At 38.7% G+C, this 15,925-nt stretch overlaps 1 protein-coding gene across 1 annotated transcript in view; it reads left to right on the top strand.

Moving 5' to 3' along the window:
* The first annotated feature begins 501 nt into the window (after positions 1 to 501).
* REPS2 (RALBP1 associated Eps domain containing 2) overlaps positions 502 to 15,925 on the top strand; it is a 131,269-nt gene continuing 115,845 nt past the window's right edge. The window contains exons 1-3 of the mRNA XM_032475655.1: positions 502 to 622; positions 12,614 to 12,762; positions 15,325 to 15,448. Of these exons, the coding sequence (XP_032331546.1) occupies positions 12,634 to 12,762; positions 15,325 to 15,448 (253 nt within the window). The 5' untranslated portion in view covers positions 502 to 622; positions 12,614 to 12,633. The remainder of the gene's footprint in view (positions 623 to 12,613; positions 12,763 to 15,324; positions 15,449 to 15,925) is intronic.

Here is a 15,925-nt window from a genome sequence, read left to right as displayed (position 1 = left end):
TTTGTTTCTCTGAAGTGAGCACTCAAGTTGTAATTTTAATGCTTAAGAAATCATATTGCCTGAAAACTTTAAAAGTAATGAATTCACTTTTAATTTCAATCAACTAGGATAATCCACAAATAGTGATAATGACTAATCTGTTCTCTTCACTCTGGTGACTTTCTAGACTTTGTACATTAGAATCCACCCCCTGAAAAAATTGCTCTCCTTTATAAGAAGATTAATAGCCATCCTTTGTCACCTTTATTTTTATCTTTGAAAGAGGAGAAATAATCACTCAGTCCTGAAACATCATGAGTAGGTAGAATTGAATTATCCAAATTGAAAATGTCCCTGTAAACTGGAGGAAAAAGACACCAACCAGCATGTACACATAGGTTCTCCAGGGACGTTTTGGTTAGTTACTCTGTGAAATCCTTAAGATTTCATAATCTATTTTGTCTCATTTTCCTGTTATAGAATGGCGTGTTCAGCATCCCTTTTCTTGTCTGTTTGCAGATCACAGAACTGTGCGGTGCCAAGCGGGTTGGTTATTTTGGTCCAACACAGTTTTACGTTGCCTTGAAATTAATCGCTGCAGCACAGTCTGGCCTCCCTGTGAGGATAGAGAGTATTAAATGTGGTAAGTATCTCGCATTTATACATTTTATTATCCATGACAGGCTTCTTGTTTATGAGAACCATTTTTAGTGGGTTTAAGGCCTGTTCTATAAGCATTTGTGGAATTTCTCCTTTCTTCTTCCAACTCTTTTTTTTAATAAAATAAAATTTATCAGGTATTATAGTTTTTTTTTTCTTTTTTAAATGGGAAAAAATTTCAGAGAGTGACCTGAGATTAGTTCCTTTTAACTGACTTGCAGTTAAAGTAGATTTTGTTCTTTAGCAGGAAAAGATCAGGGCAGGAATTCTAGAGCCTGTGGCAAAATAATAACACTCAGTTTAATTTTCCATTCGAGGAATCTAAAGTTTTTTAAGGTTCTATGTGCCAGTCACATCAGATATGATCATCTTATAATCCTCCAATTCCCAAAGCACTATTCTGATGATTATTAAGTACTTTGGGGCTACCGAAATTTTGGCAGAATAAATTTATATTGTCAAAGTTTTGATTTAACATTTTCTTACCTTGCTGTCCCTGCCCCCAATGCACCATATACTTGAGCATTTTCCACAAACTTAAACAAAAAACAAAACTGTAAACTCTTAGCTTCATTTGTACTGCTCCAGTACTCACTCGTTTTACAAAGCTGTATGAAGAAGGTGATTATTCATTGGATGTGCTGAGGTTTTCTGTTAAGTCAGTCTGATATGAATTACTTTCCTCTGTTGACACAGCTATGTAGGAACTTTTTCCTCTTTCTCTTTTTGAGATAAAAATTGCTCACCTCTTTCTGCCTGTCCTGTGAAGTCCCTGGTGGGCCTCAGAGTGGGTTCAGGATTCATGGTTAGTACACAGTAACCTTGTAGGACAATTCCAAATAGCTGAGAAGATTCTGCTAGCTTGACTAGGGGGAACGAAGCCCTTTTACACAAACCCTCAAGAGGCCGTGATCATCTTGCTAATCTTTATTAAAGGCTTAGTATGTGCCAGACACTGTCTCATTTAGTCCTCAGAACATCTACCTAAATTAGATACTCATGTCAGTTTGTACTGCCTAGGATGAGCTGTGATAACAATCACCACTGAAATCTCAGTGCCATAACCAAACAAAGGCTCGCTTCCTGCTTTGCAGTGGGTCAGGGTGATCCTCCAGGGCAGCTGCCCTCGCTGTGGGGCCTACATGATCCTGGCTGCTTTATCCTGTGGCACCTCCAACACAGCACCTGTTCCTGTAATTGCCACCATGGAGAAATCATCTCTCAGTCTAGCAGTTAAATGCATTGGCCTGACCTGTATCAGGTTACTGCTGCTCACAGTGCGTTGGCCAGAACTTGTCACGTGGATCTGCTGAACTGCAGAGCAGACTGAGGGAGATGTAATTCCCTCCTGGGCCTGCCCGGAGAGGAGAACTGGCTGTAGGTGAACACTGGAAGTCTCTGCCCCCGTACTGTTATTCTCCCTGTCTTACAGATGTGGAAATTGAAGTTCAGGGGGTTGGGTAACTTGCCTAAGATTGTAAGGTTAGAGTTTGGAGCCAGGAGCTTAGCCTTCAGTTCCCATGCTCTTTATTGCTATGCAGAGTAGCTTCTTGATTATTCTTTCTGTTTAGCAAGGTGCCTACTCTATAATCTGTAATCCTGAAATGTTTTCTGAATGGAAAAAAAAACCTGACCCCAAAAGCATCCCTTGATATTACACAATTAATTTCCTTGAAATAGGTTTCTTGATGGAGTGTTATTTCAGTGGCAGGTTTGTTGTCTATCAGTCACTGCTATCAGTCACTTGCTTTGATTAGTTTAAAGTTACAGCTCACTGAATTTGGATTTGTGGTAGGCACTGGTAGTTTCCATTCCATTGTAAATGATCATTAAACTTTATTGTAGGTACCTTCCAACTTCATCTTCTTGAGAAGTTAAGAGCTGCTTTGTTGTGTGAAAGAATAAACTTCTGATATGTTTGTTGCTTATGTTCAGTTAGATTGAAGTCTTTTACCAGATTTGTGCTCAGATCTACAGCCTAATTTCCTGGAGTTGGGAGGGAGGCACGGATTGTCCTAAGTTATCACTTGTGTAAAGGATTAACGTTTTTCCCAATAAGGCTTTCTCGATTGTATTTTATAAATCTTGATGCTGCCTTTTACCTCCGAGGATTTCTGTAGACTCAGAGTTAATTCTGAATTTTCTTCCTTCATTTAAAGATTTATTAAATAATAATTATTTGCAGTCAGCAATTGTTGTGTAAGAATGAGGGCAAGATTGGGCCAAACTTTGAGCTACTGCTTGGCATTTACCAATGTGTTGCTTGAAATCCATTAGTTTAATGTCTGATGACACAAACCTTGAAGGTCAAAGAGAACGCTTTGTGAGAGCCTAATCTGAAATACTATGGTAGCCCTATCACACCCAGGGAGTTGTGAGGCCACCCTTCCTTCATGAGTGACCTGTGTCCATGTGTATGTGTGTTAACCTCTAACCCCTAGCCTTTCCCATTTTGCTAAATACTTCCACCACATACAGTTGCTTAAGCCAGGAACCCGGAAGCCATTCTTGATTGTCCCTTTTCACTCACTCCCCAGTATACCGCATCGAGAATCTGGCCAGTGAGGCCCCAGTCTCACTGCCTGCTCCCACCATCTCTCTGCCCCTTCTAGACCAGGCTACCTTCAGCCACTCATCTGAATACCACAGTGAGTTTGTCCTTGGTTTCTTGGCCTCCTCTCTTCTCTTCTCCAGTCTCTTTCCCCACATAGCAATAAGCATGGTCTTTTCAAAATACCCATGAGATCATATTATCCAGCTCCTTAAAACCCTTCAGTGGTTGCTTGCTGTACATAGTACTAAATTCAAAGTCTCTGCACTGATTTGTAAGGCCTTGCATAATGTGGTCTCTGCCTACTTCTCTGTCTTCATCTCAAACCTCTCCTCCTTGCTGTAGTCTGTCCTCCAGCCTCTCTGGCCTTCTAGCCATTTGTGGGTCACCTCTTTCCTGCTGTAGGAAAGACCATGTTATCTCAAGATCTTGGGTTGCTAGCGGTCGGTTCTCCCCCCTCTCCTACCCACAGTGGCTCCTCTTCCTCCTGCAGGATTCTGAGACTGTCCCCACCATCCGATCTAAAGTATGTCCTGTCACATTAATTCATCAGCAAAGGAACCAGCATGTAGAAAAGCTGCTTTAAGAAAGTATAGGAGAATCAGAAGTATTTATAGTCATGGAAAGAAAGAATGCTGGAATAAGATTGCTAAATTACATATAAAACTGATTAATGCCCTACAGTGCAATAAAACTGTAACTGGGTTATTATACTCTTTTCAAGATAAAATTAATTTGCATTGCTGTTAGACAAGAAGTATTTGCTAGCTAACAGTTTTCTACAAGTTCATATCTACCCTTTCCGAATTGTAAAATGCCTAATCGAGAGTAAATAGTAACTTAAAACAAAAGTACACATCCCTCAGGAGTTAGGTAATCCTTGGATGGGCCTGTTAGATAATGCTTCTGTGTGATAGTCCCTTGCCTACTTTATTGTCTCTCATCGTCTGCTCCCTCATAACACTTTTATCAGAATTTGTAAATACTCCTTTACACATTGGACTAATTTCTGTTTGCCTTCCTCACCAGTCTGCAAGTCTAAGGGGAAGGGAGGAGAATTTGGTAACCCCTGCACTGTAGGGCCTGGTGAACACTCAGGGCATGTTTGTTGAATGAATGAATGAAGGAAGGATGGCATGAATGGGGAGTGAGTCTTAATCATTTGCCACTCTTTAAGCTCAGACAGTTAGTTTTGTTATTTTTTTGGCTGGGGGCAGGGGGAAGTTTATTTATTTAGTGGAGGTACTGGGGATTGAACCCAGGACCTCATGCATGCTAACCATGTGCTCTACCACTGAGCTGTACCCTCCCCCCAAAGCTCAGACAGTTGGAATTCAGACTCATCTGGAACTCCTGAGGGACGCTTACAGAAGTATCTTTCTCAGGCCCTGGTCCAGCGTTGTCTTTACTTGATAATCACCTGGAAAACTTGAAATGCAAAAAACCCAAAAAAACCCAAAAAACAGGTGCCTGGGGCCACCCCTAGAAATTCTCATTTAGTCAGTCTGGGGTGTATCCTGAGCATGGGAGTTTTTAGAGCTCCCCAGATGATTCTTATGTAGAGCCAGGGTTAAGAGTGACTTGTAATAAAAGGCAAGTGGAATATTTTCAAGAGCTTTGCTAAACTTTTGAGTACAGATTTGGTTCCACCTGCCCTGAACTGGGGCAAGGCAAGGGGTGCCCAGGGCATATACCTTTACAAGGTGCTCACTCCCCAGCCCTGCAAGTGCTGATTCTGCCTTTCCAGGGCTCTGAGAGTGAGTACCTGCCTCCAGCATTGGCACCAGCTTTCTCCCTCCCCTCCCCTAGTGGGAGCTGACATAGGAGGGTGGAAGGAAGGGGGGTATGGTTGAGGGCTGGTAGAGAACTCCCAAGGAGAAAACCACGTGCGGACATTTGCCCTGGGAGCTGCTGTACCTTCCTCCTTTCTGAGGTATGGCCAGGAGAGGGTGTGAGGACTGAGGGAAAGTGCAGGCAGGGTCTAGTAGGGTTTTGAAGCTTTTTGGTGCCATGGGCCCCTTTGGCAGTATGATGCCTGTGACCCTTCTTGGAGTAATGTTTTAAATGCATACAAAGACATGATATTATAAAGGAAATCAATTGCAGCTGACCCTTGAACAACTCGGGGGTTAATTTGTGTATAATTTATAGTTGGCCCTCCGTATCCACGGTTCCTTTGCATCCATGGATTCTACCAACCACAGGTCGTGCAGTGCTGTAGTATTTACTCTTCAAAAATGTCTCTGTGTAGATGTACTCACACACTTCAATCCTACGTTGTTCACGGTCAACTGTATATTGAAATTAAAACTAAGATATTTAAAAAAGTTGTTATGTAGCAATATGCGTGCTTATTTATTAATGTATTAAATAAAAGATTTAACTATGATCCAAATAACTACCATACTTTCAAAGTAGTGATGAGCATAAACAGTACCTCAGGATGTCTACAACAACTGTAATGTGATAAAAAAATCTGATTTCAGTGGGTGACAAAGTTACAAGCACTGCTGATGATACAGCAGTTCATGGCCTACATTCATAATCGAAAGAAATGCTTACTTTTGGTTAGGGTAGGGAGAATAAAGATGCAATTTTTTTTCTTATCCAAGATGACAGATCCGTTGATTTTTTCCACAGCCCCTTTGGGAGTCTCTGAACCCCAGTAGTGCAATAATATGATTTCATGTGGCTTCCAGGGCTGTGTTCATCAAACTGGTACCTCAGCTGGTGTTAGTCTGGCATGGTCTATAGTGAAAGGAGAAAGAATTAGGACAAAAGAGTGAGTTATTTATAAAATGAAATGTGTTCAGTTCTAAGTTTTTTTTGGGTTCCTTTTGTTAAATTGATAATGGGTAAATATAACTTAATTCATCATCACCCCTCCAAAAAATTACGAGATCACCCTTCCCACACCAGCCTCCACTTGCTAATCTAGCTATCTAGCTTCCCATTTCCAAATTGGCAAGAGGTTTTTCCAGATTAACTGGTGGATAGTACAGGTAGGCAATTATAATAAGGCTTTGATCAACTGAGCTTTGGGTTGATAAGACCAACCTGATGCTTTTCAATAGTAACTTTAGGAAAATGTGTGGGAGCAGCTTCACTTGGGAATTACAGAACATCATTGTCATTACTTTTTGCTAACTTGTAAGTAGCTGGTGTAAATGCCTAGGCAACGAAAAGTAGTGGGAGGACGAGAAGGGAGCCCCAGGAGGCCGGGAGTGTTGTTATGGTCATACCTCTGCCACTGTTTTTGCTGCATTACTAAGATGAGGCCTGCCCTCCTCTTCCTGGGTTTAGCATCTCACCTGTAAGATGTGGATAATCCAAGTAGGTTTTCTTTGGACCATTTTCAGCTCTGAAATGCCATGGTTTCAGGCTGAATGTTCAAACCTGCATTAGAAAGAATATTTTAATTTTTAGGATAACAGTATGGCCTAGTAGCTAAGAGTGTGAGCCCTAGCAACAGACTACCTAATTTTGAATCTTTGCTCTATCAGTTTTCATCTGTGTACCCTCAGGCAAGTTGAGCTTAAGTTTTGAGCTTAAATGGCTCACCTGGAAAAGGGGTATACCAATAGTAGCTGCCTTGTAGTGTTTTCCTGAGCATAAAATTGAGTAATCCCTTCTCATACATTTACCAAAGCATCTTAAGTGTGCTATCTCATGTGGTAGTCACTAGCCACATGTGGCTGACTTTTATTTGAAATGTGGCTAGTGTGAGTGAAGAAGTAAATTTTTATTTTAAATTATTTAAAATTTAAATAAAAACAAGCAATGTAAAACATTTTCCCATTAAATGTGTTATTGTTGAGGTGGGGTATAGCTCAGGGACAGAATGTGGGCTTAGCATGCACGTGGTTTTGGGTTCAATCCTCAGTACCTCCATTAACAGGTTGATCACCCACTGTGGATTGGGTGTGTTTCCTGTGGGGCCCGAATTCTCACTTAACCGCAGTGTGACACGCTAACAGTATATGTGCTTACATTCATCTGTTTGTTTTTCCAGTATAATTGGAATTGTTTTGAAAAACCATTTTTTTCCAATTTTTCAATGTCTTTACAGTTTTATTTCTTCCTACAATTGAAAACTGTTGCAAATTACTTGTAGAAACCTGCCTAAATGTATGAAGGAATGGATCACCCATATCTGGGTGATGGGGCCCCTGAGAAAACACAAACTGTCACCCAGATCAACGTGTTAAAAATAAACAAACACACCTAACCCCCCCCAAAAAAACCCCAGAAATATACTCACAGACATAGTAAACAAACTGACGGTTACCAGAGGGGAAAGGAGGTGGAAAGGGATAAATTGGGAGTTTGAGATTTGCAGATACTAACTACTATATATAAAATAGATAAACAAGAAGTTTCTTCTGTGAAGCACAGGGAACTATATTCAATATCTTGTAGTAACCTATAATGAAAAAGAATATGAAAAGGAATATATGTATATATATGTATGACTGAAACATTATGCTGTACACCAGAAATTGACATAACATTGTAAACTGACTATATGTCAATAAAAGAAGAATAAAAAATGCATTATTGTTTTAATAAGACTACATTTTACTCTGACCATTGCATTGTGTAATACAGAGGTCAACAAACTTTTCCTGAAAAGTGCTAGGTGGTGAATATTTTAGGCTTTGTGAGCCATATGGCCTTTGTTGCAAATATCCAACTCTGCCTTTGAACTGTGAAAGCAGACACAGACAATATGTAAACAAAAGAGTGCGACTGTGTTTCAATGAATTTATGGACATTGAAGTTTGACTTTCACAATTTTCACATCATGAAATTTTTTTTTTTATATTTTTCAAACATTCAAAATTATAAAACCCATTCTTAACTCATGGACTGTATGGAAATAGGCAGCAGGTTGAACTTGGTTCATAGGTATATCCCCAAGATAAATGAATTCATGTCTATCAAAAAAAATTTATAAGAATGTTCACAGCAGCTATATTCATAATGGCCCCAAACTGGAAATAACCCAGTGTTCATCATAGAAAAATGGATTAAAAGAATTTCAATATATTCATAAAAATAGATTACTGCATAGCAATGAAAAAAAATGAACTGTCTTTAAATGATTATGCAGTGTACTGAATGATTATCACAGACAAAATGTTGGGAAAGAAACTAGTCACAAAGATAAATACTGTGTGATTCCATTTTATGAAGTTCTGTAATGGCAAAGGCAATCTGTGGATTTAGAAATTAGAACAGGTTGCCACGTGGGACAAGGAGAGGGATTAACTAGAATGGGATATGAAGGCAAATTCTCTATAATGGAAATGTATTGTAATTTGGCTGTTGGTTATCTGCTTATATATACATTTGTCAAAGCTCTTTAAATGGTACAGTTAAGATCTATATAAATCATCCCTTCACAAAATACTCCTTACATAATTTAAAAAGAAATCAGTTAGTTGTCGGCATTTTACTTTATAATATTTAAATCTATAAAATACAGATTTCTGGCCATAATGGTCCACATTCCTTCATGCTGACTATCAGCCAAAGCTGTGCTGTTCCACTGGGATAGCCCATAGCCAGACTCTGGCTACTGAGTGCTTGAAAAGTGGTGTGTCTGAATTGAGACCTGGGGTGCAGGATTAGTCTGAAAAAAGAATATAAACTATTTCATTAATAATTTTTTATGTTACTTACATGTTGTAATGATAAGTGTTGGATTAAAATTTATTAAATTAATTTCACCTGTATCTTTTAACAAAAATTAAAACAATTTTTAATTGTGATAAGATACACACAGCATAAAATTTACCATCTTAAGCATTTTTAAGTGTACAGTTCAGTAGTGTTAAGTATATTCACATTGTTGTGCAACCAGTCTCCCCACCTTGCAAAATGGAAACTCCATCCCCATTCAGCAGCTCCTCATTCCCCCTCCTCCCAGCCCCTGTTACCCACCATTCTACTTTCTCTGAGTTTTACTCTTGATCCCTCACGTAAGTGAAATCATACAGTATTTATCTTTTTGTCACTGGCTTCTTTACTTAAAAAATTTTTTTGGTAATGTAATGTGTGGCTGACATTATAGTTCTAGTGGACAGCATTGGAGGACAGTGAATAACAGCTGCCGTTTGAGATGGGAAATGAGCTCTTTGCCTAATCCCACCTTGCCGTGTTGTAATTTGCCATTTGTTACTGCATTTATGCTGCTTATGTTTTTTTCTAATGGTTTGAGGTAATTCAAGTATTTCTTATATTCATGACTCCATCAAACATGGCAAAACAAAGGATTCTCCCCTTACTTTTTAGAGGGTCACATATTTAAAAAAGGAGAGCATAGTTTTCTACATCAAAGGGAAAAATGGTCATTTCGATTTAATATACAAAGCATTTCTGAGTTCAAAGAATACAATCTAATACCATTATGAAATGATTGTCTTTGGTGGCTGTGCGTATGCCGTCCTTGGCCCCTATAAATATTTAATTTGTTTCCTGTGTGTTAATTTAATTCAATTTGGGAGAAAAGATTCTAACTAACTATTACAAATAGATCTCCTGTGATTACTTGACATAAATCACTGGCTAGATAGCAGGTACTTACTTTATTGATTAATTTTCTTTTCTTTTTTAAGTTGAAGTATGATTGATTTACAATGTTGTGTTAGTTTCTGGTGTACAGCATAGTGATTCAGTTCTACATATGTGTATATATATATATATTTTTTCATATTGTTTTTCATTATAGGTTATTACAAGCTATTGAGTATAGTTCCCTGTGCTATACAGTAGGGCCTTTTTGTTTATCAGTTTTCTATATATTAGTTTGTATCTACTAATCCCAAACTCCTAATTTATCCCTCCCCTCTTTCTCCTTTGGTAGCCATAAGTTTGTTTTCTATGTCTGTGAGTCTGTTTCTGTTTTGTAAGTTCATTTGTATCATTTTTTTTAGAGTCCACATATAAATGATATCATGATATTTATCTTTGTGTAACTTACTTCACTTAGTATGATAATCTCTAGGTCCATCCATTTTGCTGCAAATGGCATTATTTCATTCTTTTTTATGGCTGAGTAATATTTCATTGTGTGTATGTATGTGTGTGTGTGTGTGTATACATATATATACACACACAAATATACACACACACCACATCTCTATTCTACTTGTTGATGGACATTTAGGTTGCTTCCATGTCTTAGCTATTGTAAATAGTGCCACCATGAACATTGGGGTGCAAGTATCTTTTCAAATTAGAATTTTCTCTGGATATATGCCTAGGATTGGAACTGCTGGATTGTATAAATTTATTTTTAGTTTTTTAAGGAGTTTCCATACTGTCCTCCATAGTGGCTGCACCAGTTTACATTCCTACCAGCAGTATAGAAGGGGTCCTCTTTCCCCACACCCTCTCCAGCATGTATATTGATTAATTCTATAATACAGTTTCACTATTAAATTTGGTGTACACAGGACTAGGAAAAAACATTTAGACTGAAAATTTACAAACCTGAGTTTTACTTTTCACTTTATAAAAGCTTGTAGCAGCTTAAGGAAAATAGCACCTTCATTAAAGTTTTCAATAATAGGAATATCAGAGAGAGAATTGTTTAAAACCACATAAGCAAAGAAAGTACGAGGGAAATGCAGCTGTGTTTTGTCTTTCCCGGGTGAACAGTCTAGAGAAATTCCATAGCCAAGGAAGGAGAATGTGTGAAGTGACGCTGTCCTAAAGGATATCTGGGAGCCCTGGTGTCATAGCTGATGTTCATCAGCTGTGTTTGTGGTCCATTGTTCCCGGAGTTATCTGTGGAACACCAGTAAAACACTGGCCAGGAAGCTTACAAATGCTGAGCATTTACTTCTTTTCTCCCTCCACTGGTGTTTGGAAGTCGTGTCATCCTCTTGTGGGCAGATCAGGGTGTAGATCATTCTATCTGATCTTGTTCCACCTTTTTAGGTCTTTTCTGTAGACTGAACTGAAACAAATACCTTTCTGAGGTGAGAACCATAGGGATTAGCTTATATTTGGTTTGCTAAGAATTTATATTTTCTTTTCTGTTGCCTTTTTTCTTTTGAAGTCCGTTCCTGCCTTGAGTGCTGGAGAGCTGCCGAAATTAGGAAATATTAAAACATTAAAAATGGCGGCCATCGTCTCTTTAGAGGAAAGTCTTGGTTTAATTTTCCAGATTGGTTATTCTATTTATGTCTCTTGGGCCCTTGACTGATTGATCATGCAGGGATTTGTCATATTGCCTACTTCTTTGAATCAAATGTGGACATAGCAACTAAAAATAAACATGACGTGGGTATTAGGGAAGCAGGGGCCTTCTTTGCCTGGGGAGCTAGGATACTTGCTGTTGCTAAGATGTTTTCTGGCTTTAGCACAGCATCAATCATTGGAAGTGCAGCTGTGTTTTTGGAATAGAGAGCTGAGAGACGGCAGAGACACACTGATGAGTATTATCCTCAACAGTGGATACAGATGCAAATCATTATGCATAATCCATATTATACCCATTTTTGGAGTTCTTTGTGCTGTGTGACTCTATGTGATTTGCTGTGCTGAGAACTAGGAGTTTGCCAAAGTATTTCTGTTTTCAGAATAGTTTTGTCAGAAATTTGAAGGATAAGTTAATATACCAGACTGTTGTGTTTCAGCTCTTTGTGGCATTGTGAGTGTGGCTAATGGTTTTGACAGTAGAATGTGACGGAACCTTGGACTGATTGCTCTAACTTGATACCATTTTCCTTACTCTATTATAAAAAGACAGCTGGAGATTGAGTGTGAAAATTCCTTAAGCAGTAACATAGAGTGAGAAGCTGTTCTATGCAGTAAGTTTGCCCTAGGGATGAGGAACAGACCTTTCTGTAGGGCAGTGCAGAGGCTTTGGAGCTGGTTAAGGGCCAGCTCTGCCACAGATGAGCTGTGTCATCTTGCAGATGTCACTTAGCTCCTTCTTATCTGTTTCCATATCCATAAAAGAGGGCTAATGATAATCTTACCATATCGAGTTGTTATGAGAATTAAATGAGTTAATATTTGCAGATCTTAATACAGTGTCTGGCATATAATAAGCACTAAATAAGTTTTGTCTGCTATCATTTATCACTTAATATTGATTTATAAAATGCCACATCCATTTTCTTGCTGCTGGACTAAAGGCTGAAGTGGGAGGTCAGTCTAAAACCTGAATTTATTCTGCAGTGATTCGACAGTATTTAAAAATGTTGAGCCGAAATACCTTGTTAAACTGTAGCATTTTTCTATCATGACATTATTATAGGAGTCCTCATTGTGTTGAAATAAAATTTAATCTATATTTAGTGCTCTGGAATTTTTCCTCAAAAGTGATTCATCTTTTGGCCATGGAGTTCCTCTTTTGGCAGTTTTAAAATAAGTCTCACTTGAGCTTCTCTAATTCTGGTCCTAAAGAGTTGCCGCTGCCTCGCTTTATGATGTCGAAGACTGATGCTGAGATACGATTTGGGAACCCAGCTGAGCTGCATGGAACTAAGGTTCAGATTCCATATTTAATCACAGAAAAAAGTACCTTCAAAAGAATGGACGATGAGGAGAAACAGGTAATCCGTCTGATCAGGCATGTCCGTTTGATTCTGACCCTGAAACCTCATGTGGCAGTGTCTCATATCTGCCGGCAAGCTTCCAGGGAATCTCACCATCTGGGATAGTTACAGACTTGGAAATGAGCCAGTAAAGTTTCCTTGCAGCAAGAAGAAGCTGATGCATAGAAATTACCATGAGCCACCCATGGACCATTTAGAGCCTGTCTTAATGTGGAATTGTGTCTACAGTAAGGCTACTGATTTAACACACTCACTTGATTTCTCTAATCAGCATTTCCAGATGGGTTCTTTGAAATGTAACCTCTAGGAGTTTTTAATAGGTCCTTGCCTCCAGAAAATCTAGAGAAAAGATTTCTCTGGTGAAATGTATTTGGAGAATGCTGCTTCATATCCTCTTCTTGGGGGAAAGGCTAAATACTCATTCTTAGAGATTCACAGTGTACATTAGCACATTAAAGGCCCTGAGAAGTCCTGCAGTAAAGAGACCTCCTGGAGATCTGCATTTACTAGACTTCTTTCACCAGGGAATCCTTTCTTGGGGAGCATGTTTGGAATGTGGTCTTGTGCTATCACCTGAGTAGCAGGTTAGGAACAAGAATAGGGAGGGTGGGCTTTTAAAATTAGACCACTAATTGCAGTAGTCAGGTGGTGATTCGGTAGAGACAAAAGTGTAAAATTCCAGAAGAGTGAGCCTATCATGAAGAGGTAAATAGTCTTACACATGAGTAAACCCTGAGGGCATCAAGGGACAGCTCATACTTCGAATGAAGATACTAGATCGTGCAGAAAAGTCAAAGTATATTCATTACGTATCATCTACAAGGCAAGGAAATTTGTTATGTTTTAGGAAGACAAATCAAAATTTTTTTCAGTGCAATGACTGTAAAGGATTAAGTCAGAAAACTGATTTATATGACTCATCCTGATAATGCTGGAAACTTGAGGTATTGCTGCAGAAGTTTCATACTTAAATGAGATGTAGCATGTCCTGTGACATAACTCCATGTACTGTTGCTTTCATAATTCAGATATGTTTTAAACTAGTTCTTCAGGGATATATATATATATATATATATAATAGGAGGACAGGCAGCATACCTTGGCGATAGAGTGGGTTTGGTTCCAGACCACCACAGCAAAGCGAGTCACATGACCTTTTTGGTTTCCTAGCGCATGCAAAAGTTAATGTTTATATCATACTATAGTGTCCTAAGTGTGTGCTAGCAGTTTGGCTAAAATAACCAATATATATACCTTAATTAAAAAAATACTGTATTGCTAAAAAATGCTATTATCTGGGCCTTCAGCATTTAGCAGTAACATCAAAGATTGCTGATTACAAATCACCCTAAAATATAATAATAATGAAAAAGTTTGAAATATTGTGAGAATTACCAAAATGTGACAAAGACACAAAGTGAGCAAATGCTGTCAGAAAAATGGTACTGATAGGCTTGCTTGATGCAGGGTTGCCATAAACCTTCAATTTGTTTTTTGTTTTAAAAGTAACATCTGCCAAGTGCAATAAAATGAATATGTCTGTATAGGAGTCTCCAGTCAATACTCTTTGGCATGTTTTCCCACCAGGACTTGGAGAGGAATGAGGGTTCACTATTCCAGGATGGTTAATGCCCTGGGAACTTTCTAGGCTCACCCCCCTGGCTGCGTGATTGAGGACACATCCTTTCACTTCAGTCTGGGTTTATGTGAGGCCCACCCAGTCTGTGGGTGTGAGCTCACACTTCAAAGCAAATACTCTTTTTCTTTTTCTTGAAAAAGAGTACTTGATTAGTGTTTCAGATTGCAGTTTTTTTTTTGGGGGGGGGGGAACTAAGACCCAGATAGTCTCTGTTGTTTCATTGTTACTTGGGTATTCCAAAGTAATCACTATTGGTAGCATTGGGAAAAAAAAAAAGAGGAAACCCAATGGCAGAGTAAGGTTGCTTATCTTGCCTGGGGTCCTATGTGAAGTTCACACTTCGAGTTGGGATTTGAATTTTAGTTTATTAAGTCTCCATCCCAGTGTTCAGGAGCAGGCTAGTTGGAGTAGTTTACCCATAATGAATTGTTTTGCATTTTACTTTGGCTAGTAAGCTCCAAGAGTATTTAGTATATTTAGCATTAAGCATAGAATATTTTAAAAATAATCACATTTGTTGGAAGACTTGGTAAGTGTAAATCCAGGAAATAGGAGCCTTTATTAGTGAATACAAATTGAATCTATTCACAAAGAGATCAAAATGGGAGAATATGAATGTTATTTCATGTAATGAGTCTTTCATTTTCCAAAGGAAAATATTATTGGAGTATCTGAAAGTGTTTTAGACTTGTTTTAGTAATTTAGGTAACTGAGCTCTGGTGAAACTATTCTCTGGGAGACTTCTGAATCCTCAGATGCTGCTTTTTAACCAAGCTGCATTTTTGAGAAAACATCGCCTCCATTTGTTAAACCAGCCGGCTTATCAGCAGTAGAGTTGCATTATACTTCATAACTGCAGCTCAGCTCACCAGGCTCCTCGAGTGATTGCCTCTGAACTCTGCCCTGATTCTTTGAAGCAGGAAACGCAGTCTCCCGCGATGTCACCCCTCGCATCCCCTCCTTCTTCCCCGCCTCATTACCAGAGGGTGCCCTTGAGCCATGGCTACAGCAAACTGCGGAGCAGCACGGAACAGATGCATCCAGGTAAGAGGCCAGCTGTCCCAGGCAGTGTCTTAGAGACTCCTTAGTCTGTCAGGCAGCATCGCCACCAGCTGCTGAGTCTCCTGACTTAATTACCTCTGTCCTTGGAAAGCTGGCTCAATTTGATTTTACACTCTGAAGCAAGGTTAAAAAAATACAAAATGAAACCTATGTTAGTAATGCTTTGTTTGCTGTCCTACAAACTAGCTCATCTTTAAACTTGTAGATAACTATTTAGATGATTTAATCCTTCATATACAGATTTGTGTACACAGGAACATAGCATATGAAGGATTTGTGTTGTTTTGGAATTGTTACTCCTTTCTGCAAACATACCAAACATATTTATATAATAACTGCTTTTATGAAAGTACTTGAAAATATAACTGCAGAAGAATTGATTCAACCTTTAAAGACTGATCACATAAATGAAAATATTTAGCCTTTGTGTTTGGGAATAAGAATACGGGAACTGCCAGG

This window comes from Camelus ferus, chromosome X, assembly GCF_009834535.1.
Source record: "Camelus ferus isolate YT-003-E chromosome X, BCGSAC_Cfer_1.0, whole genome shotgun sequence".
Lineage (NCBI taxonomy): Eukaryota > Metazoa > Chordata > Mammalia > Artiodactyla > Camelidae > Camelus > Camelus ferus.
Note: the sequence above shows the minus strand (reverse complement) of the source record. Positions and strands in the feature narration are given on the sequence as shown.